Source organism: Drosophila mojavensis, unplaced genomic scaffold, assembly GCF_018153725.1.
Source record: "Drosophila mojavensis isolate 15081-1352.22 unplaced genomic scaffold, ASM1815372v1 contig_36, whole genome shotgun sequence".
In the NCBI taxonomy this organism is placed as follows: Eukaryota; Metazoa; Arthropoda; class Insecta; order Diptera; family Drosophilidae; genus Drosophila; species Drosophila mojavensis.
In genome coordinates, this window is record NW_025318858.1 from 759,025 (window position 1) to 777,621 (window position 18,597).

The window sequence follows — 18,597 nt, forward strand, 5'->3', positions numbered from 1 at the left end:
GGTCGGCAGTGCCCGACTCGGAGATACTCAAAGCCATAAAAAATATTCAAGGACTGCCTATTCATCACTGAGAAGTTACTGAGGTGTTCGAATTTCCACATGAACTCTCTTTGAAGGAGTATAAGTTATCCAAATAGGAAACTAATAGGCCCGTTCACCCATCCATGCACGAGCATGATAATACGCCATTGTCCTTACACACAACAATTACTTGCACACGGGGCTTACACTTTAGCACATCAGCAACGGCTGCTGCTGCTCCTGCTGCTCCTGCTGCTGCTGCTGCTGCTGCTGCGGCTGCTGCTAGTTCTTCTTCATCTTCCTCTGCACTGCAGCTCGTTAAATGCAGCAGCAAAGAATTTTATGTTGCAACATGAACGTGGCATAGTTTTTGGTGCATGGCTCGACATAGTTTTCCGGGAGCTTACGCTGCATAGCTCTCGACACATTTATCATGGCCAAAACATGTTGGCCACTTGATTAACACCTTGACAAAAGCCAGCGAACAGTTCAAATAAATGTAAAATTGCCTGAAGCTAACGGGCTCACCAAGCTGCCATATTGTATACCCTGTAAAAGACAAGTCCCTTTAAAGGGGGTATATCCTCCTAGTCAGTTGTATGTCATATGACTGCACAAAGTTCTATCTCATTTCGCAGTCAATATACTCTTCACTTAATACATTTATTTAATTTAAAATTAAAAAAATTGAAATTGAAATAAATTTATGTTAAGGTTCATGTAAATCGTTTTGAATTTTCTTGATTTTGGGACTTGCTAATGGTGACGTCGCTGAGGCTCGCTTGGATTCGATTCGACAACAACTGTTTTCGTCACAATGTCGTAGGTGGTGCGATTGTTCTTGAGCAGAACCATGATGATGCAGACGGGGAAGAGGAAGGTCATGACCATGTTCTTGGTCAAGGCACGCAGCAGGGACCTCATGAGGCCGGGCGTCTCGCCCGGGTAGAGCAAGGCCCACTGCGGGTGGGGCTGGGTTTGGAATATGAAATGAGCTGGGACGTGGCGCTGCAGTGGCACCACAGCCTCCACATACACCACTCGGATCTTCATTAGCCACTTGCCCGGCGTGGCGCCGTTGCCGTACATCGTCCACAGGCACTCGTAGAAGCAGACAACCAGCTTGATCAGCACAATGATGAGCAGTAGATCGTAGGAGAGCGAAAAAACCTCCAGGGACAGATTGAAGAGCGCTATGAAGGGGTTGTCGTCCTTGAATGTCCTGCTCAGCAGGCTGCTCTCCAGGTCAACGCCGAACATGTACGCGATGCCACAGGCCAGCAGTATTTTGATAATCGACAGGATCAGCGAGTCCACAAGCTCGGCCATAGCTCGCTTCCAGAATGGAGCGATCAGCATTTGGGTGCCGCCATATCGCCGGATGATCTCTCGCTGATGTGCGTCGTCCAGGACGTGGACAGGATTGAAGCGTCGACGTCGCCGCGGATGGATTGGCTGATACAGCGCTCTATTCTGCACCTGCATCTGCATCTGTATCTGATTGATGAAGTTGCTGTTCCTGACGAAGTTGACGTTGTATTGGAATAGCATATAGTTGGTCATCAGCTGCATGGCCTTGACCTGCTCCGCCCACTGCGAGAGGCTGGCAAAATATGCTTCCTTCATACTTAAATCGCTGACCTGCCGCTGCTTGCCAGGCGCATCGTTCTGTGTCTGCTCTGTGTCCATGATTGGCGCTCTATAATGTGTGTACATTTATTTATACAAACATATGCACATATATATGTATATCTATATCCTAATATTCTTACGAGCAATTTTCACTTTACTCAATTTGACTGTGAAAATTCTGAAGTTTGACGTGACACACAAAGATTGCTAAATAATCAGATTTCAGTGAACGAATGACTGAATGATAATGAATGCGTCTCAAGGATGCTTTCATGCCTGCTCGTGTTATATTTAGACGTGAAATTGTGAAATAGAAAGAGAGAGAGAGAGAGAGAGAGAGAGAGAGAGAGAGAGTATGTTTTGTTACCTCTGCTATTGAGAGTTTCCTAATTCGGTTGCCTAGGCAAATTTATAGGGCCTTTCGGTTATAAGGACGGTTCCTTGAGCGCCGTTATAGCCGGATTCTAGTGTAACTAATATTAACTATTTATTCATTTAAAAAAAGTTGATTTATTTAAACGTTATTTCAGCGGGATTGTGGAGTTGTTCAATGACATATCCTGAATATTTCTTTACATCTTCATTCTAATCTCAACGTGAAATGAATTTAACATATAAGATGTCTCCCATTTATATGCGAATCTATAACTCTTGCTCACCTGCGCTCGCTTGCCTACAGGGTAGCTGTCAGTCTAATACATTATTCACACCCAGCTCGCTTCAGTCACGCTTTTTATTTTTGCTGCTGGTTTTGCTGTGTGCATTTAATATTTGTGTCATTTTGCATGGCTCGTTGGATATAGTCCAAAATAACATACATACATAACATATATCTATGTGTAGGTATGTGTGTGTGCGCTGTAAGTCCTGGGCGATATTCTGCGTCCTGTGTCCTGACTTAGTTGAAGGCAGCGAAGCAAATGCCTTTGGATTTACATGTGTTGCACTGCGGGATTTGCAGTTGCCTGAAAGAGCAGGAGCAGGAGCAGCAGCAGCAGCAGCAGCAGCAGGAGGCGGGAGACAACAAGCAGCAGCAGCCAATGCCAATGTGATGCATACTAAATAAAATAGCGACAACAACAACAACAACAGCAAGAGTAAAATGAGGAACAGGAAGAGCACGCGATATACTGCTTAAGTTTAAACGGATTTTAAAAGCCTTTTGCCAAACACTCGTGCATACGAAGGATAACAAGGATATTGCGGCAGCTGCTCCTGCTACTGCTGCCTGTCAATCCCCAAGTAACAAATATAAATACATGCAGATACAAAATGACATAGATGCAGAAATTGAACTGAGACAGTTAGAGAGAGACAGAGAGAGAGAGAGAGAGACAGAGCGAGAGAGAGAGAGAGAGACCGAGAGAGAGAGAGAGAGCGAAGTTGTTCAGTCAAAATATTTTTCACAATCATGAAGATAATGGGGAAATGCAATCTATGCTGGAAAATTTCTATTTTCATGCATTCTGCCTTTCCCTCTCTCTTTTTCCCTTTCTGTTTCTATCATAGCCAATCAGATTGGAAATTCAGATTATAATTTCTTTTTGGAACAGATGCATGGAAGCGATAGAAGGCTAAAGCCTTAACATACATTGTAGAAGACGATGTCTCGTTGAGTCAATTCAGTTTTCATTTGATAACTTAATTAATTGTATTCAATACGCAATAAATCTATAAGTCTTTATTCTCTACAATTCTGTTTGTTTCTCTTATTTACTGTCAATTTCTCTATTCTCTAACTAATTTTTCTATTATGAAACACTGCTTTGGCTTGACTGATTTAATTAATATATACAAATTCCTTTTGTGTTTTCTAACTCATTCTCTCTGTCTCTCTCTCTCTCTCTCTCTCTCTATCTATCTATTCCCCTCATGCATTGCCTTTGTTAAGTTTAGACAATTTTCGAATATTCATTTCATAGCTAGTCCATTCAAAAATGTAAGACTCTGTTCCACTTGCCTGTCTCTCTCTCTCCATCTCACTCTTGTGCTTTGTCTCCCTCTCTCTCACCCATTGACCAAATTTTGTTAACATACAATTTGCGTATCGTTTGAGCGATTGAGCTATTTTTCCATTGTCCTGCATTGTTCTAGACATTTTCATATGCTCCACTTATTCACACATCTTTGAATTGCTGCACAGGGTCTGCTCTCTCTCTCTCCCTCTCTCTATCTATCTCTCTCATTTTAGGCGTTTATGTAAGAAATGTTGCTTTGCTTTTGCTTTATGTTCCATCAAACTTCATTAAGCGTATGCATAAAGCTTTCGTAGTTGAAATCAAATTTGAAATGAATACTCGAAATACATATAAATTCTTTGCCATGAGGATTGCCATGTGGTTTGCCATGTGCACGGCCAATGGCCAAGTACCTTACACTGGCGACTTCTGCGTTCCGCTTTTGTTATCGTCTATGCAATAACAAAGTTTCAATTGTTTCGAGCGCTGTGCAGGGTTTTCGACTTTTTACATTTGCCATACACTGCCCTTTGAATGGTATAAAAGGGGTATATCGGCTGTTTGATTGCTTATATATATTTGAAGTTGGAGATGATCAATCGATGTATATATAAGAAATTTCAGAGAGCAGCAGGAAAATAGCTTTGAAAATATTTGCAATAGCCTTAAGAAAGCTTATCTTCCAGTAAGGTTCTGTAAAGTAAGATTCAGTCCATGATACAGTTTTATGTGTTTTATTATAAAAACTCTTTTAAATTTGTAAGGCATTCAAAAAAACTATACTTGAGGAAACATTTCATTTCCAATCATCAAATTATTTCAATATATAGAAAGCTTTCACTTTCAACTTTACTAAGGACAATCCTATATATATGCTATATATTCAAGAGCTTTGCAGTTGTGTAGAGCATGAGGCAGTCAGTCAGCTCTTGCACATTGTATGCACCCAGCAGCTGCTGCCATCTAACCGAAAAAATAGAAGGAATTCGAATGGTTAGCCGGAGTTGTCATTAAAATCATATGGTGCCGTGGTCAAAAGCGGGTCTGGCTGCCACTGCCTGAACGAGCCCAGGGAACATATACATATATATATATATATATATGTATGTATCTATATATACATTTAAAAAAAACATTGTCAAAAGTTCAGATATTGCTGACTTATATTTCGTATTCTTTTTCTCTTTTCTTTCTCGCTTTTTTCTTTTTTCTGTCCAACCACAGTGCGTCGACGGAGTCAGAATACGCTCGAATGTGTGGGCGAGGCTGATATGTTGCTCGAATTCCGCATAGATATTGCAGCAGGCCGTTCAGATACCCTTTAAAATCTAAACATATATATGTATATTAATAAATATACAGAAAATCTTTGCTTTGAATCGTGAATCTTTGGTAAATCTGTGTGTAATATTTGATGGGGTTTACTAACAAAAAATGCATAATGGATATTAATAATTTATGATGGATATTAATAATTTTTGAAAAAAAAAAAAAAAAAAAACTAAAATTCAGAATTCGTCTTATGTACAATACGAACATATTATACCCTGGCCTTAAATGTAATATACCTTTAGCTTGCAACATAATGTGTACATAAATCAGTATACCCCATATGCTGGGGCATGTTATAAAAATAGATGGGCAACATCGTCTGGCCGCAATGGAAAAGTTTCCAATATCAGGTTGGCTGGGAAATTCATTCACTATTCACGAGTATGCGACGACTATTCCCTGGTCACTATGTGGGCGACATTCTCTTTCACTTCCCCATCTCTCTCTCTCTCTCTCTCCATCTCTCTCTTTCTCTGTGTGTGCTTGTATTGCAGTGAGCAGCTCCGATGGCCGCATATGCATAGAATTTCATGACGTCATTAGCGTTAATGACATCAGAACTGAGGCAGAGTTTAAATATTTTGCAGCTTCTTAATGAAAACTTGCATGCTGCAAATGAACAGTCTGCTGCTGCTGGAAGGGAAAATGAAAACGCCTTTCCATTGAAAATAATGAGCCATAAAGTGCGCGCACAATCACTGAGGTGGGGGAAGAATCTATGCAAAATGTTTCTAGACATTATGTGGCTTTGTTTGCCCTCGCCTTTGCCCTCGCCTTTGCCTCTGCCTTTGGCTCTGCCTGGACTGAAAGGTTTTCAGTCAGCGCTGGGAAAGTCTGTGGCCTTTTGTCCGTTTTATCACAGCTTGTATTTCACTCAAAGTTCAGACGGCGAGCTTACAAAACACTTTTCAATCCTGAATCATTAATGCCAGACATTCAACTTTCAATGACCCAAAAAACTTTGCACAGTCTCCTTGCATTCGCATTGTTTGGCCGATGGAAGACAAGATCTCAGCCTGGCTAGGCCAGCCAGCTACAGCGCCTGAAGATGTTCTGTTAAATATAGAAAAATTGATAACAACATTTACTTAACTACAATGCTTAAAAGGATGAGCAATTTAGTGAACGAAATATATCCATTGCAAGTGTTTAAAAAATACCTAAAAATACTTTAAAAGTACACACGATATAACGGTAGTGCAGAAATGTTAGTGACAAGTCTCATTTCTATCTCTCTCTCTCTCTCTCTCTCTCCCTCCAGCTAACTTTCTCTCTCTCTCTCTGTAGCTATTGCAAGCATATAAAAAATACTTAAAAAGTATACATGATTTAATGGTAATACACAAATGTTTATATATAGTTTCTACTCTCTCTTTCTTCCTCTCTCCTTCTCTTTCCGTCCTTTCGCCCAGTCTCTCTGTACCTCTCTCTTAATCTCTGCCTCTCTATTGAATCCTATTAATCTCATCCACTCTATCCCACTTTATATATATGCTTCTCTCTTATATAGTTAAAGATATCGATGTATAGATATATACGATATAACAAAAGATAGAACAAATATATATAAAGCTATAGATATCGGATACCATCAACATATGGAGTCCTAGATATATCTCTGTATATAGAAATATAAGTATGCTCCTAAATAAAATCGTCCATTTTTTACGCTTGAACATTTGCTGCGTTTATGTCTTTCGCCACATTAAGTACCCCGAATGGGCCACTTCGTTTGTCGGGAGCCGCGCTGAGCTTCTACTTAATTTAATGAGCTGCTCAAGATTTATGCACTTGCCTAAAGCTCTAACAGAATTTATTAACTCGCGCTGGGGATTGCTTTAAATTAGCTAAATGAAACAGGCGGGGAAATTGAAAGCCAACACAGAAATTACAAACAACAGCTCAGGCCAAAACTTGACCAGAAACTTGGCCAAAACAGCAGCTGGCCAATTGAAAGTGGCAACAACTCGCAGCTTGCAACTTGCAACTTGCAACTGCTGGAGTTGAGCTGAGCTGAGCTGAGTTGAGTTGAGCAGTTGCATTGCAGTTGCAGCCAAAAATTGCCAAACTGTGGGAAGAAACCGCAACTTTAAATGAGCCAAAAGCCATCTACCGGGAAACAGCTTGCTTTTCACGCGCTCTACAATTGCTTGAATGGGGTATATAGTGCTGTGAGAGTGTGGGTAAGAGGAGAGCAGACAGCTTAATGTGTGGATAGTCTATATACTCTATATATATCCAGCTGGTTTATGGTCCAGTTGCCAGTTGATCATCTGCTCTATCTACACCCAAGTCTGTCTATTGGTCTACTTAGTCTAATTTTTTATATCTTCTCATCAGCTCTCTTTTACCTCTTCCTTCTTTTTTTTATGAATCAGACCTTTATTTTGCCTTCTCAATCCTAATCCAATTGTCTTTCAACTCCAGCTCCATATTGAGGAGGGATGAGCGAATACGAATATATGTTGATCTAGATTTAGATTTCTATTAAATGCTTATGATCGTCTAACAGTTACTATGTTAGAGCAGTTCTCCCTTAACTTAGGATATCTGCTAGTCAGTCAATTCGGTTTTGCTTCGAGTATCCATAGTTAGTGGTTTCTGTTAATTCTCCTTCTTTAGTAGCTGCTCCTGGTGCTCCTGCTGTTCGCGCTCTTCCTCTTGCCACGGCAGTCGAATTCTCAATCCGTTTTGACCGCCAGCAAAAGTTTTGTTTCATTTCATTTCATTTCATTTCTTTTTCAGTCGCAATTTTCGCCGCGGGCAGCCGCACAAATTAAATTGGCAAGCGCTTTACGACGTGTCGGCCACATTCCCATTTTTTTCCATTGGGTTTTTTACTCTTTATACAGATAGGTAAATATATGCATATATATAAGTATGCGTATATGGCAGTGTGTGCATGTGTAAGCAGATATGTGTCTATATATTTGTTTATATGCTTCCTTCCAGTCATATCCTTTGATAGGACTTTTGTAAGTCTTTGAGCGGGGTATGATGATTTCGTGGAACCTTGTGGAACTGACAAAAGTAGGAATGGTCAATAAAGGATATTCTATAAAACGGAATGAATGGCCTTGCCCAGTCTGTCTATCGTTTTGTCCGTTTTTTTGTTTCTTTTTTCTCATCTATCAAAGATTGAGAGAGGAGGCTATCCATGCTGCAGTTCCTACTCATTAATATATTTTTATATGCTTTATTCACACATCGTATATATTCCTGATTGAATAGTATTATTTATCAACTTGCTTATTCAATTTATCGATAACTTTGCGATATATATTACAATTAGTTATCGAACTTCATTTCATGATGCTCATATTATTCATATGTCGTACTCCCGTTATATTACAGTCGATGCATAGAAACGATAAGGGGAAAGGTAGAGGCAGATCTTTAGGCACTGGTTAGGGTATCAGCTAGTCGGTGTCTCGCTCGGCTAGACTTTTCCTGTTTTTTTTTTTTACAAGCATTATTTGTATACATATTTGATGTCATTCGAATGGATCCTTTGAATTTTTCATTACCCAGTCCGGCCAATTGGCGTTGACAGCGGCGCGACTCAGTGAGTGTTTTTTTTTTTTTGTCCCTAAAGGATGCTAGTCAGGATAAGAGTAACAACAATAATGACAGCAGTAACAACAACAACAACGACAACAACAGCGGCAACTTTGCAAAATAAATTTTTAAATTGAAATCAATAATGAATTTGGAGTTGGTCGGCGACAAGGCCAACGCATCATCGCATGGGCAATCGCAATCGCAATCAGTTACGGATTTTACCTCACCTTTTAACATCCGGCAGCAGCTGTGCGATGGGGACGGCGGGGGCGTGGCATACAGGATGCCGTTTAAGTGGCTGCTGATGAGCTCTGCCACGTCTGATGTTGCCACGAGTCGCATTAACCATATCACACGAAATCATTTATTTACGATTCACTCTTTTATTTCGCATGCCTAATGTGAGCGATTCGCATGGAGCAGGTTTATTTTTAACCGATATACTCATGGGCTTATTGAATATTTCAACGAATTTAAAGCAGCTGCAATGCGAATTGTGTTTGTTATATTTACATTTAAATGGGGCAATCATAAAAGATTAATCGATAACAATGTATTAGATGCTGTTTGAGCTATCGATATTAAATCAATGTTACATATTCCGAAAAGTGAGTGCCCATTATTAATGGCTAAATGTTAACCGAATTACTTTAAAGGTGGAAACACCGATGGGATTAGCTTTAAAAAAAGTTCTTAAAAATGACCAACACAGATTTTCACATCAAAGATCCTGTCTTTTTTTGTGGCTTAAAAAATGCAATTATCCTCCAAAAGTTGCCAAAAGTGCAAAAAATTTCATGTTTATCGATTTATCGAAAAAAATGACAGAAAAAATCCGATTGGAAATTTGAAACGAGTTGCCGCAAAAGTCAAAGGGAAAAAAAAGAAAGCAGGCAACAAAGTTGAAAGAAAATGCAATGTCAAAACAACAAAGGAACAGGGCCAAAAGAAAGAGAGAGGAAGAGAGAGGGTGGGAGATGACAGAGACACTATAACAGTAACAACAAGCCATTTCGCCATTTCGCGCTGCAGCTCGTGTATTTTTAATTAAACTCTGCGACAATTTGACATCAATATCGAAATTAAGATCTTGCAGGGGCTAGCCCCAAAGGCAGGGGGTGGCTGTTGGGGGGGTTGGGGTGCAGTCGACACATCAGATTCCAGGCCTGCAAAGCCTGGCTGACATGTTGCACGCACTTCGTAGCCGACTTCCGTTTGCCTCTTGCACCGGATATCCGCTGCAACGATTTTCACCATTTTGTTTTGTCATTTTCAATTTGTATGGGTGCGTGAGCGTGTGTGGGGGCGAATATTCATGTGAACACATGGCTGTAGCCAGCAGCCCAATAAAACGTTCGTAAGCCTCGAAGCCGGCCTGCAAGCGAAGATACGAGCATAAATTGACGCGGCAATAAAACATTTGCCAGAATGCGGCAGTGGAGGGCCGGCATTTGAGGGGCGGCACTCGATGGGGCTCGGCAGTGTTGGTAAATGCTGGCGCAATTGTCGAGTAACAGCAAAATAATCACGAAAACACTGCAGCGAACGCAAAAATGTGACATCAAAATGCGAGGCCTCGCAATGTGCAGTGTGACTTAATGAAACGTTCGAGAATGTAGCCAAAAAAAAAAAAAAGGCTAAAAATTGCTGAAAAGGCACTGGAAAAAACCTTGGAAATTCCGATTTAATTGCAGTCACCGCATGTGAATTGCAGTATATAACGAACTTGATCTTCATTGTTAAAAAATGCGACTTTCATTTTTATACGAAGCATAAATACGCTACCATACGATAAATAGATAAGAAGAAAATTGTTTTATTGTTTATAAAAATATTGAATTTTAGCTTAATGATTAGATTTCAAGTAATCCATGGTAGTATTGATATTTGGATTGTGGATTTGTACACATTATAATAATAGCATTTATTCTTCTTGGTTTCTTAAATCGGTATGTTTCAAAAGTCATGCCATAATCGATATGCTCCAGCAAAAATTAATAACTGTCAACGGAACGTGTGAAAAATAAACAAATTAAGAGCCATCGAATGGGAATGAAAACAACAAAACGAAAATATTTTAATTTTTATTTTTTTTATTTTATTTTTTTATAACAGTTTGATTTTAACAGGGCAACAGATTGGCGGCTGTAAAAACAAATATTTATTTTCATCTAAATTAAAAATGCTTCAACGATTGCAAATGGAATGTGAATGTTGTGGAAAATGGACAGCGAAATGAATTGTCAAAATGAATGTAACTGTAAAGACAAGCCAAGTTAATGTGATGTGGGAATTTGGCACAGAATTAAGTAAAAAATTCAGGTAAGTAATCTCAAAGTTGAGCTGCTTGGGAAACTCCCAAAAGTATGCTACAATAATTAAAAAGTCACAATGGAACTGTAAATGGCATACCTATGTATATTAACACCTCAAATGTTTACCGTTAGCTTCTAAGCGAGCAAACGAGTTGAACACATTCGCAATTTAAACAGCGAGCTCAGCTTTAAGCTGCTTACGCACTTCACAGCAATAAAATGTACTAAAAAATGCCAAAAACAAACCAAAAGAAGTGCACAAACATAAAAAAATATCTGCAACATGTTCAAAGAAGGAGCAGAAGAAACAGAAATGTCGGAAGCGTAGCAAGCAAAATGGCTAAATGAATAAAAATGATTGCGGTATTTGCAGTAAAATGCGAAGACAAACGGCAGACAGACGAAAGCGTGGCAAGGCAATAAAGCAAGCAACACATCAGCCACGCCAAGTGGGAGAGGGAATGAGTGAGCAGATAAGACAAAGACACACACATGCTGAGAGCACAGCACAGCACGCGTTGAAAGTTTTCAATTTTTACGACTTCATTAGAAACGCATGATGAGCAATAATGATAGAGAGTGAGTGTGAGCAAGAGAGTGAGGGAGAGCGAAGGGCAGCAGTCGACGACAGCTTGCAACTGTCTCGCAGTGCCCAACTACAACTACAACTACAAAAGGCGCACCGCAAACCCGAAAAGATGCTCACACTACAACCACAAAAGCATAAAGTCTAAAGAGCGCATGGAAGTGTGTGAGAGAGAGAGGGAGAGCGGGAATGGAGGGCGTTGCGGCGAAGACAAGCACAAGGCGGAGTCGAAAGGCGTTGGCATTGCCGCTGGCAGAGCTGTCAGCCACAAAATGAAGGAAGCGAAGCAGCTGGAAAATTACTCCACACACTTTATGAATGAATGAGTGTCGTTTAAGTGGCCAAATGTGTGACTTGTGAAGGGGCAAGAGAGAGTGCAAAGAGAGCGCACGAGCGAGAGCGAGAGTGAGTGAGAGCGACAAGTGCTTTGTCTGTAATGAAAGTTTAAATTGTTTTTGTTTTGCAAATGCTTAGGCAAATGTATGACAGTTCAACTGTTGTTGTTGCTGTTGTTCTTTTTGACTTGAGCCAATAAATTTGCTTGGCAAACGAGAAAAAAATACATAAGCAGATGGAAGGGGCTGTGCGTGTGTTTGTGTGTGCAGGATAAACAGATGTATAAATAAATAAGCAAAATGCAAAAAGATGACGCTTGATAGCTGTATAGCTGTATAGTGTGAGTGAGTGAGCAAGAGGATGACGCTTTATAGCTATTTTGTATGTGTGAGTGAATAAGCTTGTTAGCCTTAGCGTGTGTGTGAGTGAGCAGGCAAGCAACAAGCTCGGGCAATCGTTGAGCATTTGCAATGGAATGGCAAGTAATTGATGCTTTTCGAATGAACTTTGCATGTGTGCGTGGCATTTGTATGCAAAACGATAAAGTGTTATAAATTATAAGTACAATGCGAGTGAAGGAGACAGCTAAGCTAAGCTAAGCATGTTGCTTTGACTTTATATGCCATTTCCTTTGCTAGATTGGCATTGTTAGAAGGAGACAGATATACATTAATGTTGATTTTGATCGCTTTTACAATCAAATTAATTGCTTGTTGCGAACTGTCTATTATGTTTTTATTTTGTCAGTTGTTTAGTCTAAGCATTCCTGAAAATCATTCGGCTTGAAATAATTTGCTATCCAATCAATTTCATTTCCTGCAGCCATTTCAATACCTATTATTCGTAATCATCTTATAAACTAACGTGTTTCTTTATTAAATCAATGTCAAGCCCCACAAATATTTGCACAAATTGAGTTTGGCAAATGAAAGTGAAACAGAAAACAAAGTGAACTCAAAGTCAAATGAAAGCCAATAAAATACTTGCAGCAGAGTGAAAACAATTTGTCGAGTGTCCTTAGTCCTTCCTTAGTCCGCTCCTTCGGCTCGGCGAGTTGCTTTCCGTTTCACTAATTTCATTTGGCAGCGAACAGAACTTGTTAACTGGTAATTGATTTCATTAAGTTCTTGGCCAAGTGCAAGAATTCTCTGGCAACGCCAGCCCTAATAAAGCTTGCAATAATATCAAATTCGAGTTGCCTGACAACTTGTCCAACAAGTTGGGCAAATGTTATTTTTCCTTTCCTCCGCTATGTGCATGCATCCGGCTCGTAGACCAAAATAGTTCAAACGGAACAGATTACTCCTGTTTTTCTTCTTTTTTCCTGGCCAAATTGACAGCTGATCAGTGTGCGCCATATATATGTATATATTTATTTTTCAGCAATTTCCGTTATGGTGGAAAATTTTGCTTCATTTTTGGGCATCATGGCTTAGACATTAAACATGCAGAGGGACAAATGTGGCGTTGTTTACTATTTGCTATCTATGGCTTGGTTTTCGTTAGCAATTTATGATAATAAATTATTTAACATTTGTTTGCTGTAAAAATAAAACCGTTTGACCTATTATTTCTATATATATTATTATATCATAGTCTTTTGTTTTTGGGATTACTATATCTTTTGCTCTTATATTTTCTTTATATCACTCTCACTTATATGTTTATTTCTCTCTCTCTCTCTCTCTCTCTCTCTCGCTTTTCCCATTTGACGGTTCTTTTGCGTCTTTTCCTCTATTTCTTCAGCTATAATCTTCTGTATTAAACAACTTTCACTATATCTTCATCAAATTGTTTTTTCTTCCTTCTCACTTTCGGCTTGGTTTAAAGGGCATCCAAGTTTTCGTTCAACTTAACCCAACTTTTGCTGTTGTCCCTTTAGTTGTCGTTGTTGTAGTTGTTATTCGCATTCCCTTTGGTCGCTTGTCATCTGCAGTTGGTGTCTCTCTCTCCCTCTCTCTCTCTGTGTGTGTGTGTGGTTGTGACATTGTTATCCTTTCGTTCGGTTGCTTATCCCTGTCAGCTGTTAAATGGAACATGGCGTTCGCTTTTCCCACATCTATGAAAATCTGCGCGTAAAGCAAGAATTTTCATTTTTTATTTGTCATGTTTTTTCCAGTCACTTTTTAGTTTTTTTTGCCGATTTTCTCACTTTGATTTTTGTGATTTTCACTTTTCAGTCGGGCTGCATGCAAATTGTCGAGCTTCATTTATCAGTCATGTTTGACTTTTATGTGCGGGTCATAACTTTCGACATGGCTCTGGACATGAGAATAACGGTGTCTAAACGGGTCTGCATTGCAGGCTATTGACGGGCATTTCATTTTAGTTACGAAATATTCAGCTGTCTTGGCTTTACCTGCAATCAATTGATGTAGTAATTGCTTGAGGCCATCTTCCCTCTTTCTCTCTCTCTCCCACTCTCTCTATTTCTTGCAATTGACAGCAACTGTTGAAAATTTTCGTATATTTGCATATAATCAAGCCACGTAGCTAATTTATTGGCCAAATAACATTTTATCGATCGCTCGACATTTGACTTGCAAAACGTTCACTCCTGACTGCATCACAGGTGGAGCAGGTGTCGTGGTTACCGTTTCACTTGAATAACTAATTAGTTAACAGTTTTCAATTTCACATTGGCCATGCGAGAAGTCCCGCCCACAATGTTAGTTAATTAAAGGGGTATCCCATTACCTGGTGACTCCAGGTGGAAATATGATTTGATAGCTAATTCAGTGGGCAAAGTCAGGCACCTAAGCAGCCCACAGAAAGATAAGCTCATTTGTTGACCTTTATGGTACATTCACAAATTAGGCTGTTGACTTTTGTTGAGCAGTGTAAATGGAAACTTTGTAAACTTTATTTGAAGCCTAATTAAATAAAAAATAAATATAGCACAGATTCGAGTATTATATAACTGCTTTATATCCGTCCGCTAGATGGCGCCACAAGTAGCTCAATGCAGTCAATTCCTTTCGGACACATGAAAAGTCAACATTTCTCTCAATATTTATACCCACAGTGAATCGAAATTTATGCATTAAAGTTGGCCTCTAAATCTTTTGGTTATTGGCTTTGGTGTTTATTTTAATAGATTCTACGCCCACACGGGATGTTTTCTCTGAGCTTTTTGTGAACTTTTCGAACTTTTTCCGAACGTACGCAACACTCTGTTAAATGGTCTCGTATTATTAATGCATGGAGCTCCTAACACATGTTTTGGCATTCCCAGCAGCACGCGCAAAGTAAGTTTATGGACGGAAAAAGTAAAAGTAGGAAATGTCTAAAGTTTGAGTGGTTTACTCGGGGATACCCTGTAAGGGAAAAGGTTTTGAAATGGAGAGGTGAGGAAAGGGTGCATATCACGGACGGTGAGGAGTTGCAAAACTATAATATTCTCTTCAAAGTAGAACATTAGGAATATGAAACTGCAATATTTAATGAAGCTAATCTGTAATAAATGTTGTCTAAGCTGAAAAAGTTTTTAGAGTATTTCGAGTGTTGAGCTTCTAGAAGTTCATAGTAACTTTCAAGCCAGACCCACCATTTATAGGGTATAAAAAGAATAACTAAGACAGAAAAACAAACATAATAGTCAAAGCCTTTGTCACTTGCACTCATACCTAGTTCATATTACCCCTTAAGACACAACTATTACTTGCAGGGTATTCAATCAAAAGAAAAGCTAAACTTTGAGTGCAACAACTGACCATTATATTATAGCTTAACATAACAAATAATACAAAGTATATAAAAATCAAAGATGGGCGACAGCGTAGGCTTAAGAGCATATTTATATTGAATAACATATTAGAGTAAATAGATTAGCCAAGTACGTTTTAGCTTGGTACATAATGCCCTAAAAGGTAAAGTGCTCTTTCGACAGGGCATTCAAAACAAAAGAAAAGTCAAATAAAAACAACGGTAAATACAGCATAATATAGCAGATAGCCATTGCCTCTTCACATAGTTTGCCTGGGCGCTTGAGTAAGGGAGGAGCAGAGGCCTCCAAAACGGAGTCATAAACTAAAGCCTGTGGCAGCTACTACGTGCCGCAGCTGCTGCTGCAGGACAGGCGGACGGATGGACAGACGGAGAGCTGCTCGGATTTTCGGGCTGAATCTACGTTCGATACGCCACGAGTCGAATATTTGGCCAGGGCTATGTTTGCTTGCTGTTGCTTGCTTCCTGGCTATTGTTATTGTTTTTGTAGAGGACAACACGTTGTTCTAGTATTAGTGTGTGTGCGTGAGTGTGTGTTTGTGTTTGTGTGTGTTTTCCAATTAAGCGTACGAGCTGAGCTAACAGTCAACATGAAGATGAGGTGAAAGCCACAGTTTGACTTGGGCGAGACGAGACGCATAGAGCACATTTGCTTGTTATGTCAGCGACACATCAAAACGCACACATCAAAACACACACACACACACACACACACACACACACACATAGACATACACAGACTCAGTCACGCAGGCACTCATACGCTCAATCATGGCGGCGCAGAAAAAGCGTTGCCTGCTTTTAGGCGCCCGCTGAAAGCCGCTCACATCTATTAAGCTAGAGCCTAACCGCGGCAACCTTGCTCGCTCCCACTCGCTCTCTCTCTCCCTCTCTCTGTCACTCGTTCTCACTCCATGAACTGTGCAATCAATGTACATTTGCCTAATCTGAGTTTTTCACTTTGCCAAATTGCGCCGCTGCTGCTGCTCCTGCTGCTGCTGCTGCGTTTTGGCTTTTGTCTGCCTTTTGGCGCGTTGCGAGGTTATTATTCAATTTGCTCACATAAGCGGATTAGGCTGGCACACACATACCCTGCAAAAACAAACGCACTCTCCTGCCCTCCACTCGCTTTTCAAAACAAGCAATAAATCAGCTTACATTTACACTTTGCCCTTCACAAATTCCACAATGCAAAAAGTTTTTGGCCAAAAAATTGAAATTGATGAAAAAATAAAAGAAGAAATTGTGGAATTTTCTTTCTTGCCTTTGCCTTTGAAATCGATATGAAAATCCGCTTAGCTTTATTTGGTATTTGTTGTTTATCAGCTTCAAGCATTTTGCATTGTCAACAGAAAACCCAAACAGCAAGACTTACTTGGCTTTTACCAGACCCCAACCCAACCCCTAAACCCAATTATCAATTTGCTTTGCTGGAGCAAGGCAATCGGAGCTTGTGGCTGATAATAGAGCAAATATTAATGAAGCTGTAACGCAATAACACATCAAACGAGTCTGCTTAAGCAGCTGCTCATTGTACGATAAATAGATGGAGCATTACCTTAGTGATAGACGCTATTGAAGGAGTTCGCTTCAAGGGCTTCAATGTGTTATTCAATGGTGATAGAATCAAGTGAATGTGAATATGAATATGAATTAGAGTCAAGTGAATATGAATATGAATATGAATATGAATATGAATATGAATATGAATATGAATATGAATATGAATACGAATATGAATATGAATATGAATATGAATACGAATATGAATATGAATATGAATATGAATATGAATATGAATATGAATATGAATATGAATATGAATATGAATATGAATATGAATATGAATATGAATATGAATATGAATATGAATATGAATATGAATATGAATATGAATATGAATATGAATATGAATATGAATATGAATATGAATATGAATATGAATATGAATATGAATATGAATATGAATATGAATATGAATATGAATATGAATATGAATATGAATATGAATATGAATATGAATATGAATATGAATATGAATATGAATATGAATATGAATATGAATATGAATATGAATATGAATATGAATATGAATATGAATATGAATATGAATATGAATATGAATATGAATATGAATATGAATATGAATATGAATATGAATATGAATATGAATATGAATATGAATATGAATATGAATATGAATATGAATATGAATATGAATATGAATATGAATATGAATATGAATATGAATATGAATATGAATATGAATATGAATATGAATATGAATATGAATATGAATATGAATATGAATATGAATATGAATATGAATATGAATATGAATATGAATATGAATATGAATATGAATATGAATATGAATATGAATATGAATATGAATATGAATATGAATATGAATATGAATATGAATATGACTATGAATATGAATATGAATATGAATATGAATAATTAGTTTCAGTTTTATGGTCGAAATAAATACTCGAGTTCGCAAAGTATTTTATTATCAATTTCAGGGCCGTTAATGTGGCCCATAAATAAAGTTGTTCGCTTTGAAGAGCTTTTAATTTGCGCCCAAGGCACTGTTCGGTTTCAATCTGCCCCAAAGCCTTGTTGCTCTGGGCACAATTTATATATACGTATATGTAAATCTGGTCAACTCGGGTGCTTAACGTGTTTTTAATTATGTTTCAACGACAGGCTCATTATACAAGAAGCCCAGAGAGTGAATGCAAGAGCGAGAGAAAGATAAAGAGATGGGCAGATACCTGCACATGAGTTAAACAGCGTATGAGAGCTCCATGATTAATGTATGAGCAGGCCAAGCAGAAGAGAACGCCCGAAGAACAGGTAGGAGCAGGTGATAGGACGACAGGAAGCAAGAGACTTGACACTCCACACACCACACTACAGCTGCTAATAATATACACAGAGAGGTTGTGTGTGTGTGTATGTGTGAGTGTGTGTTTCTGTGGCACGTAAGCTGACAATGACGTAAGGCGTTAGGCGTAAGGCATCTACGTAAAGAGAGGCCGCGATAAAATTGCGGAAGCTCTGCGAATGCCGATGGCATCGCCCCACAGCAACTGATGAAAATGTCGTTTGGGTGTGCATGAAA

At 38.9% G+C, this 18,597-nt stretch overlaps 1 protein-coding gene across 1 annotated transcript; it reads right to left on the reverse strand.

Annotated features, from left to right (window-relative positions):
• Positions 1–665: 665 nt before the first annotated feature.
• LOC6575624 (protein FAM8A1) lies at positions 666–1,880 on the reverse strand. Its single transcript, XM_002001597.3, has 2 exons — positions 1,794–1,880; positions 666–1,720 (listed from the first exon to the last, which is right to left on the reverse strand). The coding sequence occupies exon 2, from the start codon at positions 1,708–1,710 to the stop codon at positions 778–780; it is 933 nt and encodes a 310-aa protein (XP_002001633.1). The 5' UTR covers positions 1,711–1,720; positions 1,794–1,880; the 3' UTR covers positions 666–777.
• Positions 1,881–18,597: the final 16,717 nt, after the last annotated feature.